We start from the raw sequence: 12,392 nt of genomic DNA, 5'->3' as shown, positions 1-12,392 counted from the left end.
CAAATAAGAGAAAACCAAACCCTTGGGCTTTGTACTACGCTTACTTGTAGTAATATGTTCTGTATACTTTCTGTTATGTGTTGACTGCCAGAGGGAAAACAGGTCCACTGCCAATGGGATGTTTGAGGCAGGTTGAAAATCCCTGGGGTTTCAAAAGGTGTTTTGTACATTTCAGACAGAGACCAGTGAAGATAAAAAAAGTAGACTGAAGCTAACTTTGGATGTGTGTATTTAAATCATTCCCCCCCGCCCCAGCCCAGTGATTCTGAGCTTTAGGGGTTAGGAATCCCTGTAAAGCTTTTCAAAGAAAGGTCTGGACCGTCTTTCTAGAGACCCAAGTGTGTGCATAGAATCCAGTAAGCTCTGCAGACCGTCTAAGCACTCACAGGTTCCCAGCCCTTACAAACAAGCAGGATCTGTGGAGCAGTCCCTGGGGTATGGGAGAATAAGCATGCTAATGCCATTCTTGCTGTCACTCTTACTGCCATTGGCAGAGCAGGGATGGCACCATGTGCCCGAACCAACAGGCTTCTGGAGCAGCATCAGGTGTGGTTCTGTTCTCTGCAGGCGTGGGTGTGGATTTACAGTGCTCATGATAATTTACCAACCAAGAATAAAGAATTCCAAGTTAGCATTAAAAAAAAAATTTTTTTTAAGTACATTTGGGGTAGGAATGAGGAGAGGATGGGAAGTTGGGGTAGGTAGATAGTCTTGCCTGGTTTTACTTAGTTGTAATTAATAGTGTACATTTTATATTCATTTATCTTAAAATTGTAACAGACACTCAACTTTGATATGGTTTTTTTTAATTGTAGTGTTTACTAGCTGTAGAGCATTTTGTTAGATTTACTCTCATTTACTTGATCATCCAGCCATTGGTCTTTTTCCCCCCTACACTTTTATGACTTTACATAATTTTGAAATATATGTATTTGTACCTAAAGTCTTTTCAAACTTCCCTTTAGGACTGGATTATTTCCTAAGAACTAATTCTCAAGAATACAGTTGTGGAGCCTAATAATTAGAACTTGTCCTTATTTTTCAAAGGTCTCCCCCAAACTTGTCCTTTCTGTGTTTATAACAAAGGACAAGTTTCAGCTTTTTTGTTGCTCTTTATAAACACAGACACAAAATTCTGTGTCCCTGGATTGCTTTTGTAAAACTAAAGTATAAAATAGAAACTCTAACATGAATCGTGTGTGATCTAGCAGCTGTTGGGGTGAGATTCATTTGCTTTGCAGAGGGAACTGTATGATCAGTCCCCTCACCATGAGTTCTGGAAAGTCAAACCTTTACAAAAATTTGTAACTACAGGGATACCTGTCTACCCCTGTTCTTTCTCTCTGGGCAGAACTGCTTCTTGGTGAAGATATTAGGCTCGGCCGTCACGGGAAGCTGTGTTCCTTGAGTTGGACCTGATGCTGTTCCTGATTTTTTTTTCTCCTCCATTGTAGGTTGAAGACATGGCAGAGTGTGTGGGCTCAGCACTGCTCCACAAGGGCTTCAAGGCAGCTCCAGACCAGTTCATCGGCATCTTTGCTCAGAACAGACCTGAGGTATTAACCGTTACGCACTGGGCAACCAAAGCTCAGAGAATTCTCGATATAAGAGTCAGTTAGGGTTCACCCCCGCCTCTGCTTCAGACCAGATTCTGTGGTCTGATTGCCACTAATATAGCTCTGTGTTGTGCCTTAGAGAGTTACATGTATGAAAACCCAAACTAGGTCCTTCTTATGGCACCCCACTCCAGTACTCTTGCCTGGAAAATCCCATGGGCAGAGGAGCCTGGTGGGCTGCAGTCCATGGGGTCACTGGGAGTCGGAAACGACTGAGCAACTTCACTTTCACTTTTCACTTTCATGCACTGGAGAAGGAAATGGCAACCCACTCCAGTGTTCTTGCCTGGAAAATCCCAGGGACAGGGGAGCCTGGTGGGCTGCCATCTATGTGGTCGCACAGAGTCGGACACGCCTGAAGTGACTTAGCAGTAGCAGGGGGGAAGAAACAAAAATTTTTTTTTTAAACCAGGTCCCCAAACAGAAACTGGCAAAGTCTTTGCTATACAAAGACAAACAAATAAAAACAAATAACTAACAAAAATGTCTTCCGACTTTAAGGGCTGCCTCTGTGGTCAGAAAAATAGTATTAGTCAATGCCAGAGAAACTTGGGTACGTTTTTGTCAGTAGCAAACTCATGCCTTTTCTTTCTGAAAGGTCTAGGCTTTCCCCCTGCTCAGATTGCAAACGTTAAAATCTCAGGGGGCATGGGGAAGGAGCTTCAGCAGTAGCTGACCGTAATTTAGACAGGTGGACTGTCGTTTGGCCACCCAGGCCTGTGCGTGGTCTTCTGTAACCTCTGCGTTAAAGTACATTGAAATGAGAAGCCCCTCTGGAGTTATTACCTATGCTGTGAATAAACAAATTAGTGGCATAGCTGGCACAGAAAAATTCAAGCGCTGGACTTGAAGACGCTACGTTGACTCTTAGACCTGCTTGCTTCCAAAGACATGTTGGTTTAACGTGCTACTGTTTTATAGGTTACAGTGGTTTCTCAGCGTTTGTGTACAGTTAAAGGAGGAATAGCATTTTCCACAGCTGGGCCACAATTAGGCTCATGGAATTTCATTTCTTTCATTGACAGTGAAGCCCATTTGAATGAACACATCCAAATTTTTTGTTTCAGTGGAATATCACTAGTCATGCATCTATGACTAGGACATAAGTTCCTTACTTCATGGATGGAATGGGCTTCTTCCTATATGTATCAGTTAGTTCACCAAATGTTTATTGAGAACCTTCTATATTGCCAGGCACTGCCAGGCACCAAAATACCACAGTGGATCTTCTTCGTGAGGTACCTTGAAGACAGCCCTCATAAACCCATGTTTTCTCTTCATGTGCTGTGTGGACATAAAGTAGAAGGGTTATGGGAGCTCAGTCAAGGAGGACTTCCTAGAGGTGGCATCCGAGTAGAGTCTTGATGGCTGTAAGGGTGGGGAGGCCAAGGGAATGTCAGGAACAAGGGCATGTTTGCCTGGAGCAGCGTGTCTGTTGGGAGATGAATCATTTCAATGTGGTGGAGGGTGGAGTGGCAGAAAGAGAGAGAAAACAGCTCCAGGCCAAGTGAACGTGAGTAGGTTGTGCTTCCCATGGCCCTGTGCCCTTGTCCATGCTGTGTGTTCTGCAAGTGATGGGCGCCACGAGGGTTATCAGGGAGAGAGTGACTGCTGCAACTGCCTTGTAGGCAGGTCAGTTGCCATGTGACTGACGGGTTTAGAGGAAGATGACCAGCAACCCGTGTCACTTCTTTCCTTCCTCACTTTCCTGGGGAGACTTCCATGGACAGTTCTCCCAGTGGGTGGCATGTGCCTCTTCCCGTAGTCCCAGGCCTTCCTGCACACTGTGGCCAGATTGCTCTTCCTTGGACCTCCAGTCGCTGGGGCTCGGAGGAGCCCCAGAGGCAGTGTCTTGCCTGGTTCATAGAGCCAGGCTCCTCTGTGACCTCAGGCTGGCTCCAGCCCTCTGTCAAGCTTAGCCGGTCCCCACAGCCCTGCTGGGCCATCCCTGCCAGCCTCAGAGCTCACTGACATCCCTCCTCCCTGCTTGGACCTCGTGGTCCCTCTCCTGGAGTCCCCGTGCCTTTCTCTCCATCTGTCGAAATTGTGCTGCTCTTGCCAAGGGCAAGCTCGATTCCCTCCCCCTGCATGGAGGCCTGCTGTGGGCGCTCTCACCTCTGAGCTCATCACTTTATTGTGTTCTTCATCCTCCTTTCACATATTTGCCCCAAATCTTCAGGCAGATTGCACTTTCTTTTTTATCAGTAAGAACTGGGCAAGTGTTTTGTTCATTAGGAATCCCTCCAGTGCCTGACGCAGGGTAGTTGATACACAGATGTTAGTTTTGGTACATCCAGTGTTTCCACGTTGAGTCTCTAGAGTCTTGTTTTTCCTGGAGGGGTTCCATGGTGACCTCTCATATTCTCACCCCGACCTCTACTTTTTCTTTAGTGGGTGATCATTGAACAGGGATGCTTTACTTACTCGATGGTGATCGTTCCCCTCTATGACACCCTCGGAACTGAAGCCATCACCTACATCATCAACAAAGGTATGTCTGTGGTCTTTGGGAGCATCTTACCCTAGTTATTGGGTAGATACAGCAGCTACGTGTAATGATTACGTGATGGAATAGGAATTTTTTAATTTAAATGTACACTTACCCTCCTATTCAAAGAAGATAGTTCTTAAACCTGATATCAGATGTTACAGTCAAGCTTTTAATATCCCAGAGCTGCTTCCTCACTGTGTCTCTTTACTTCCAGCCGAACTCTCTTTGGTTTTTGTGGACAAGCCAGAGAAGGCCAACCTCCTATTAGAAGGTGTAGAAAATAAATTAATACCATGCCTTAAAACTATTGTTCTCATGGACTCCTACGGCAGTGATCTGCTGGAACGAGGCAAGAAGTGTGGGGTGGAGATCATCAGCATGAAGGCCATGGAGGTGAGTCACTCTGCCCTGCCCACTTCCCTGAACAGTTCCTCCGAAGTCATTTTGACTCAAATGTGGTGTCTCTCCAGTGTGATCACAAAGTCGCAACTCTCGCTGGTCCTGTAAAAGAGAACAGAAATCTGTCTCGTTACTGGAAAGAAGAATTTTGCACACATTCCCAGCGTTAACCCATCACATCCTGCTTAAGTGCTGTCATCTAGCAAGTTGCAGTGCTAACAAAGTCATTCTAGAGCACTGACGGAGAAGGCAATGGCACCCACTCCAGTACTCTTGCCTGGAAAATCCCATGGATGGAGGAGCCTGCTGGGCTGCAGTCCATGGGGTCGCTAAGAGTCGGACACGACTGAGCAACTTCACTTTCACTTTTCCCTTTCATGCATTGGAGAAGGAAATGGCAACCCACTCCAGTGTTCTTGCCTGGAGAATCCCAGGGATGGGGGAGCCTGGTGGGCTGACGTCTATGGGGTCGCACAGAGTCGGACACGCCTGAAGTGACTTAGCAGCAGCAGAGCACTGACAAGTCCTGCTAATAAATGCTGGAAATGAGAATTTCAGATTCAAGTGGAGATTTAAGTCTGTATGTCCTCTTAAAGTATTTAAGCCTTTTACTTAACTGATTTGTCTCTAAAACAGAGTCAGACATAGAAATCTGCCTCCTTATTCTTTTTCCAAGGTTGCTTTTTTAGGCCTCTGGTGAATTTCTAGCATAGTTGCTTGTTTTGATTTATTTGCATTTTAAGATTCAGATTAATCACAGTTGTAAAGGTAAACCAGTCTAGGAAAATGAGTGGGTCCATATTTAAACTGGTTGTTCAACATTAGATTGTATTGGGTTGGCCAAAAAGTTCGTTTCGGTTTTTCGTAAGATCTTTCAGAAAAGCTTGAGTGAACGTTTTGGCCACCCAATACAAGAAGCTGATGAAGCTGGTTTCCCCGGTTGCTCTTGGGTTAAAGTTCCATCCACAACAGCAGGCAAGAGGAAGCTTCTGTTACATGCACATCGCGGGAAGTAATAGGTTCAATAGATAAATCATTCTCTTTCTGAAAATGTTATAAATATTTTTCCTGGAACTGTTACAAATAGGGTTTTGAATTTTATTTATAGTTCTCCTTCTACCAAGAATTTGAGCTCCAAGTAAGGATCTATAAAACCTTTTCTGGGGAATTTAGTAGGGAATCTGCCATTTGTTCTATTAGAGCATCTGCCACACATACATATACACAGAAACAACAGCATAGGACAGGAACCTGTAAGAGTTAGTAGGTGTGCAGAATTGTTAAATGGGGTTTTTAGCTAGTTTTTCAGCTAGTGTTCCCCCTTTTTTTTTTCACTTGTAATCCCATTTCAAGATAATGTAATTTCTTTTCCTCCCATTTTTCCTCATCCCCCTACCCTTCCCCAGACACATACATAGGCTTTTTTTTTTTGTCTTTTTTTGATTGCTATATATGGTAAAGAATTAAAGATCTTAAGGAATATAGGAATTTTTAAAAGATGCATGGAAATTTGAATCTGATAAAAGATTATTTGGGGAAGAAATTGGAATTATCATTACTTTAGCTCTTAGTTGACTTCTAGTTGGATATCAGTGTCCCTATTTTTAATTAGTGGTCAATCATACACATAATTTAAAAGTGTGATTAGGGTTTAAAACTGTATACTGGGCAGCAACTCACTGAGCCCTGAGTGGAAGTGAAAGTGTTAGTTACTCAGTCGTGTTCGACTCTTTGTGACCCCATGGACTGTAGCCCGCCAGGGTTCTCTGTGCGTAGGGATTCTCCAGGCAAGAATACTGGAATGGGTTGCCATTTCCTACTCAGGTGAGCCCAGAGCCCACCCATCTAATTTCCACTTAATTCTAGGCACACTCATTTCCTATGCTCACTCAAGCTGTTTAATAGGAAAATAACATAAATCGTTCATTCAAAAAATAATAGGTATTAAGGTGGTCGTGGAGATACCTTCATGCAGTAACATCAGAATGAGCCCTGGGTATTAACAGAATTCTCCTTGAGATGCCACACCTCAGAATTGAATCTGTCGTTTTTAACCCTCATGGCCACTGGATGGGGTTCCTGGAGCTTCTGTCGTGGCCTGATCTGTAATCAGAGATGCCTAAGGCCTTTCTCCCCTCCATGTGGGGAACTGCAGATATTTGAGCCTTTCTAGAATGGTCAGCATTTAAATCTGGTGGAGGCTGGTTTCTGTCTCCAGACTGAAGATGTCAGTTTTGTAGAACCGGTGATCATGGATCAGTGCTGAGTTTTGGTTCTGGGAGAGTGCAGAACAGCTGTGGTTCTCTGATTACTGTGAAGAGCCGGGCTTTGTTAAAGGCCATGATAGGAATGGCAGTGGAGACTGGAATTACATGTAAGAGACTTCGATTCCTGTCCTTGGAATCAGTCCTGTTTCCAAGGCCAGTCCTAAGGCCATCGATATGGTTTTATATAAGAGAGAAAACAACCAGAAAACGGATTCTTAGAACAATGGGTAAGTATTTGGGTTCAGGTTAAATTGCTGTCGTTTATGTAATTTGAAATCTGTGCTGTCTTTGTGTTGGCTGTGAGTGAATCAATCCCACAGAAAAGTCAGCTTGAACTGACTTGATGTGACTTAAGTGTTTCCATTTCAAATTTTTTTTTTCTCTTCTTTTTAAGGACTTGGGAAGAGCCAACAGACAGAAGCCCAAGGTGAGTGCACCGTGTCTGACCCGGCCCCAGCCTCTGTCCAGCTTCTGTGTCTAATTAGTTCAGAGGCTAGTAAAAATATTGGGTGATAACAACTTAGAGTTTTCTATTCTATTCTGATTTGTACTGGCTTTTTTCTTTTTATTGTGCTGTAGCCTCCAGTACCTGAAGATCTTGCAGTAATTTGCTTCACCAGTGGAACTACAGGTCAGTTTTGAAAAGAAATTGTTTCTAAGTGGTACCTGGAAGTGTATATTTCCTGCTTCCTCTTGTGGATGACTTATTCGAATTGTAGATGGACTGGATGCAGAAGAGACAGAAGTATTCAAGCCTATCTTCCAGTAGCTTGATACAACATCCCCAGGATCTGAGTGTATCCTCACACATTTACATCACCCATCTATCTGGGACAAACGGTATCCATGGTTTCCAGAAATAAAATTCCTGGATTTTCGTCTCTTACTGCTACACGCACCCTCTAAGACTTGCCCATATTAGTAAAGATGGTTTAACACGTTATTGACCTGGGGATTTTTCCAGAAACTAACACCTGTGGCTGGCAATTTGTTATGTAAGTGAATGTTGAAATGTCTCCAGTCAATAACGTTCAGGTAAAGGAATGATGCTAAAGCTGAAACTCCAGTACTTTGGCCACCTCATGCGAAGAGTTGACTCATTGGAAAAGACTCTGATGCTGGGAGGGACTGGGGGCAGGAGGAGAAGGGGACGACAGAGGATGAGATGGCTGGATGGCATCACTGACTCGATGGACGTGAGTCTCTGTGAACTCCAGGAGTTGGTGTTGGACAGGGAGACCTGGCGTGCTGCGATTCAGGGGTCGCAGAGTCGGACGCGACTGAGCGACTGATCTGATCTGATCTGAACAAAAGATGTATTAATGCGTCTCTGGTCAACAAGTTGTTAAGATAATTAGCTTCATTTAAAGGATTACAGGTTGCTCAGGAATTTGGTGCGACTCAGCTTTTGGCTTTCACAGTGTACCTCACATTAGAGGCATCAGGGGCCCTAATGATGTGGGGTTTATGGGCTTCTCTCACGTCCGCCATTCTTGGATGGAGTTTCTGTCTTCTAACTTTATTTTGCTCATATGTGTCCCCAGGCAACCCCAAAGGAGCAATGATCACGCATCGAAATGTAGTGAGCGATTGTTCAGCATTTGTGAAAATGACAGAGGTAAACTTTTGGGAGAGGGCCATCTTTCCATGTATCCAGTGGTTGGCATCAGGCCTCAGGAATGAAGGTGGTCAAGGCCCCACCATCATGTTAGGCCTGGACTGTATTTGAAACAGTACCTGAAATATAGATAAGGTCTGAGCTTTCACAAGGTCTGAGGTCATCTCCTCTCAAATAGTTTTTCACTATGGACCTGATCCCCAACTCCTGCTGTGACCGTTAACATGAATTGACAAATCAAATTTATTACATTTTTTTATATAGTAAAACTTCATTTGGATACTGCCTTATAAATGTTTTTAGGAAAGGACAGAGAAAAACTGACTCTTTTGTGATTTTATCTCCTGTTTTAGTGTGCGGAAAATAATTAATTTCTTTAGGTGGACAAGGAAATGTTAAATGTTGCTGAAGGTGTTTAGAATTATTATTGTTTGCACTGTTTATTATGCTTAATTTGACTTCCACTTTATATGAAGGATTAAAGCCTTGAACTTTAGATCAAATAACTTTATAGTTATTTCTAATACTTTTAAAATTTGCTGTATAAGTGTCTTAGTCTGTGTGGGCAGCCATAACAAAATAGCACAGATTGGGTGGGGTGGCTTCAACAATAGACATATATTTTCTCACAGTACTTGAGGCGAGAAGTCCATGATCAAGGTGTCAGCAAATCTGGTTGGTTCTGGTGAAGGCTTTCTTCCTGGCTTGTAGCCAACTCCTCTCCATGCCTCCCTGCCCTCGCCTCTGTGTGCACATGGAGAGGTTTCTGGTGTCGCTTCCTGTCCTTAGAAGGACACCAGCCTGATTGGATCAGGGCCCCACCCTTATGACTTCATTGAACCCGAATGACCTTCCCTGTCTCCAGATACAGTCACATGGAGCAGGGTGGTTAGGGCTTTAAATATGACTTTGAGAAGGGTCCTTACAATCAGTCTATAGCACCAAAAATCTATTTCCAACTTGCTTTTTAAAAAAGTACGTATTGAATAATGTAATGAATACCTTTCCCTCGCATCCTTTGCACATTTTTTCATAATTTGCGTTTGCAAATTATGTGCCTCTGGAGGGGTTCTCTAAGGTCTGCTTTTTGTGGTAGGAGCCTGTGCTTAATGGTTTTGGGGAATGCGTATCTTCAGCGACTGTGTAAGTGTATTCTTACACCTTCTTAGTCCTTCTGGTATATACTTTCTGAACAGAGTTCAACATTTAATACTTTACCAAAGTGAGATTTTAATTTCCTCATTGGCCTTCAAAGATAACTTAAAATGCATGAATCATTGAGGCAAATGATTACAGTTAATGTTAATGTGAACATTATCAGGGGGATTCTCAACTTTGTAAAACTTCTCATTATGCAAATGCACATTATTTGTTTAACCTAAATCAGAAAATTGAAGAGTATAGATGTTATTGAGTCTGATTTCTCATTATGTAGCACTTTTCTACTGACAGGAACCAGTTGGGAAGCAGGAATAAAATTAATCTCAGATTATGGGATGATCAGACTACATCACGTGTGATTGCTTTATAATGAAGGATGGCCCAGCCTTGGAGAGGGGAGAGCCCAACTCTAAGCTGGGCGCATCATCCCTAGGCAACTTGACAGAGCCTTTGTTTCTTAGTTGGTGGGGCAGCAGCTGCTGTTGGCAGCCCCTATTTGGGTCAGAATTCTCTATATTAATAGCAAGAACATTCCATGCACATCCCTCACTGTGCCTGACCCTAAGTTAAGCTCATTCTTAGCCATGAAATGGAAACCAGATGTTACTTGAGATGTAGACCTGTCATGATCAGCATTTTATGGGAGAGCAAATTCCCTGGGGCCAGTTCAGAGCTTGCATTAAACACATTGGGATTTTTTTTTTAATGGGGTCGAGTAGGGCTTTAAGGTAAAAATGTTGATCAAACTAAAATGCTCAAAATACATTTGTACTGTAAATAAAAGGAACATGGAAATCTCCAAGTTTCTCTTCTTTTCTCCCCTTGTCCTTGACAACAAAAGATGCTGGTCTTTTGTTGGAGTGAAGCTTGTATTTCTTAGGGTGGAGCGGAGCTTGCTGGTCATCAAGCTCCTGTAGTTTTGAAAGTCTGGGTGGTTAGAGCACATGATATCTGGCCATCCCAACGTGGGCCACATTTTCCTAATTGTGACTCAAGTCCTGCATGGATTTACTTTGTCATTAGGAATGACCTCTACTCTATTTGAATAACTTATTAAAGTATTGCTTAGCATTTCCTTTTTCAATGAGAAATAATTGCAGATGTAACCTCATGCTGTTACTTCTTAGCCTTGAGATATTATGTGCTCTGAAATAAATGGAGAATTCCTGGAAATCCTAATGCTTTTCTGCCCGCTGGTGTCTTTGCTTGCAGAACACGTTCATTCCTACCTCAGATGACACTTTGATCTCTTTCTTGCCTCTGGCCCATATGTTTGAGAGAGTTGTAGAGGTAGGCATGGGGTTTTATTTTGCCTATGCGTACGTGTTTGTTTGTGTTCTAAGTCATTGTGTTTTACAGAAAGCACTTGTGTTGAATACCAGTGACATACACATTTCGTTTTTACCGCTTGCACACATGTATGAGCAGCTCATGCTGGTAAGTTCAAGTGTGTATACCATCCTCCCCGTAGGCAGTTCTTTGCTCAGCCCCCATTTTAGAAATAGAGCTAATTATTTAAGAGTATACTTTTTTTCTAGGTCCAGGTACTGAACTTTAATACTCATTTTAAAATTAGAAGCTCAAACTTTTGAAGGACACGAATATGAATTCAGAAAGATGAGATGTAAATGTAGAATTTTTATGAATAGCATCCCACAAAGCCTGGTGAGGCTTAAGTTCTGTAAGATGTCTCGGTCTCTTTTTTTTTTTTTGGCCATGCTGAGCAACTTGTGGGATCTTAGGTCCCTGACCAGGGATCACACCTGTGGCCCCCTGCACTGGAAGCATGAAGCTCTAACCACCAGACTTCCAGGAAAGTCCCAGAAGTTTTATTTTTGACTATGCTTATCTATAAGGCACAAGTTGACTTCAGATTCATTTTTTTTCACCAATATCCCAAGTGCCCTTGGCAAAGTGGATGACCTTCAGCCAAGTTCTCCTTGAGCTGCTCACACACAGCTGTGTGACTCATTTAAAAGCTGACCAAGAACCATCTGTTTTTCCTTCTTGGACAGTTTTGCTTTGTATGCTTATGGGAGAAACAGTGAGCACTGCTCATTCGTTTAATGTCTATTCATGAAACACCAGCTGTGTTTCAGGCACTGGACAGGTACTGGGGGATGAGGGGCTGATAAGGACTCTGCGCTTTGACCAGCTGCTGCCCTGGAGGATTTATTTCTCCCAAAGGACCAAGGATCTGCCAGCCGACACTTTGTTTCCTGCACGCCTCGGGAGACCTTGCACGTGTACAGAGTGATCACAAATGTGTTGACAGTGGACTGTAGTTACCTCCCTAGTTTTCACAGAGCCCAGGAGTCAGTTCACACAGAACAAAGCCTCTGAGCTTTAATTTTTAAACAATGAACCACGGTGTACCATTCTAAAGTGGTTTCTGCTTTTAAGCCTGAGGTCTTTTGTACTTCCGTTGCATCATCCCTTGAATCTCTTTTTCCTTTTAAAATTTAAAACAGGCAGACTCTGTGTCAAGTGCCTGTGACCTGCCAGTGCAGCTTGCATCAGATAGGAGGAAATTCAGGCACTAGGTTATAACCGAAGGCAGACTGCTCTGTGCAGTCTCAACTGCAGTATATTCTGACAACTCAGATTTTTTTTTAGTTGGATGAAAACAGGAAAAATGAAACTTTAAAAGGCTTAGACTGGGGCTTCCCTGGTGGCTCAGTGGTAAAGAATTCGCCTGCCAATGCAGGAGACATGGGTTCGATCCCTAATCTGGGAAGATCCCACGTGCCGTGGAGCAGCTAAGCCCGTGCCCTATGACTACTGAGCCTGTGCTCTAGAGCCCGGGAGTCACAACTACTGAGCCCACGTGCCTGAACTAC

General features: G+C 43.3%; 1 protein-coding gene across 17 annotated transcripts in view; it reads left to right on the top strand.

Moving 5' to 3' along the window:
* The window catches only part of ACSL1 (acyl-CoA synthetase long chain family member 1), a 64,866-nt gene that overhangs the window by 38,104 nt on the left and 14,370 nt on the right, over positions 1-12,392 (top strand). For 11 of the 17 annotated variants that reach the window (XM_086380012.1, XM_086379999.1, XM_086380014.1 and 8 more), the window contains 7 exons: positions 1,455-1,556; positions 4,008-4,107; positions 4,322-4,500; positions 7,168-7,200; positions 7,353-7,404; positions 8,318-8,391; positions 10,765-10,842. In XM_086380012.1, coding sequence (XP_086236138.1) covers positions 1,455-1,556; positions 4,008-4,107; positions 4,322-4,500; positions 7,168-7,200; positions 7,353-7,404; positions 8,318-8,391; positions 10,765-10,842 — 618 coding nt within the window. Of the gene's footprint in view, positions 1-1,454; positions 1,557-4,007; positions 4,108-4,321; positions 4,501-7,167; positions 7,201-7,352; positions 7,405-8,317; positions 8,392-10,764; positions 10,843-10,911; positions 10,990-12,392 lie in introns of all 17 variants that reach the window. The other 6 variants (XM_086380006.1, XM_086380009.1, XM_086380010.1 and 3 more) reach the window with 1 other exon arrangement.

This window comes from Bos grunniens, chromosome 27 (genome assembly GCF_055505025.1).
Source record: "Bos grunniens cultivar Pamir isolate PY7600 chromosome 27, Bosgru_T2T1.0, whole genome shotgun sequence".
Lineage (NCBI taxonomy): Eukaryota > Metazoa > Chordata > Mammalia > Artiodactyla > Bovidae > Bos > Bos grunniens.
This window is presented reverse-complemented; position numbering and strand designations above follow the sequence as displayed.